The sequence below is a fragment of the Penaeus monodon genome, chromosome 27 (genome assembly GCF_015228065.2).
Source record: "Penaeus monodon isolate SGIC_2016 chromosome 27, NSTDA_Pmon_1, whole genome shotgun sequence".
NCBI classification, from domain to species: Eukaryota; Metazoa; Arthropoda; class Malacostraca; order Decapoda; family Penaeidae; genus Penaeus; species Penaeus monodon.
The window spans coordinates 29,087,250-29,088,086 of record NC_051412.1 but is presented as its reverse complement, the minus strand read 5'-3'; the positions used below and the strand labels follow the sequence as shown (position 1 = coordinate 29,088,086).

Below are 837 nucleotides of genomic sequence, written 5' to 3'. Positions count from 1 at the left end.
ATCTTACCCGTAAAAAAGCAAAACGTGGACGAACAGACGAATCTTCATAAAACTAAAGCCCAGACGGTGAGCAGACTTACCTGTTCGGGGTGCTGCTGAATCATTATCTAGAACTGCTGTGCTATATTTGTACCGATCTTTGTAAACGTTGTAATAATTTCCATTCAGAAACTTTCCTTGTGCAATGTAAATATTCAGAATGAGTAACTTCACTATTATTTCCATGATATTGTTGTTGTTCTTGCTATAGGACTCCGGTTAAACTTTCCAGGTAGTGTGCGCTGTCATTAAGGAAAACCAAAGAGAAAAATTGTATAGTTTATCCTCCTTTCTTGAGAGGTAACGCCGTGTCTCACCTTAATAGCTATAAACGCCCTTCCGTCCCCGACAGTAAGGTTCTTTTTCCAACTCTACAGTTAAACCGAATAGAAAACGCCTAAGGGGTGACTTCACTACTTTTGATGTTCATTGATAAAGGGAATTTTAGAGGTTTATGTGGTTTAAATTTTTTTTGTCCAAATTGTCTAAATTCTTATCCACAATTATGAAATAAACTCTGGGAATTTACGAACTCACAAGATGAATAAATGAAAGTTTTTCCTCTTGGTATTACACTTTATTACTTCCTTGTTCCTTGCAAGTACAGTGAAACGTCATCAAAAGTTATCTGAAATAGATAATATACATTGTTTATGAATATCTCAATTGACCGTCTCTGATATTTCAGTAACTATCTATATACTACAGCAAAGTTATTAATAATTAATAACTTCTTTGTGAATGCTGTTTTTCATTTTCTTTTTCTTTTTGATCTGTAGTTCTTCATTTAAAGCGTCC

The 837-nt window shown here is 34.3% G+C and overlaps 2 protein-coding genes across 2 annotated transcripts in view; both read right to left on the bottom strand.

Annotated features, from left to right (window-relative positions):
- The window catches only part of LOC119590482 (protein O-linked-mannose beta-1,2-N-acetylglucosaminyltransferase 1-like), a 44,191-nt gene extending 43,966 nt beyond the window's left edge, over positions 1-225 (bottom strand). Inside the window, exon 1 of the mRNA XM_037939138.1 lies at positions 81-225. Coding sequence (XP_037795066.1) covers positions 81-225 — 145 coding nt within the window. The remainder of the gene's footprint in view (positions 1-80) is intronic.
- Positions 226-604: 379 nt separating this feature from the next.
- LOC119590386 (protein O-linked-mannose beta-1,2-N-acetylglucosaminyltransferase 1-like) overlaps positions 605-837 on the bottom strand; it is a 36,262-nt gene continuing 36,029 nt past the window's right edge. Inside the window, exon 15 of the mRNA XM_037939055.1 lies at positions 605-667. The gene's annotated coding sequence lies outside the window, so the exon portion shown is untranslated. The remainder of the gene's footprint in view (positions 668-837) is intronic.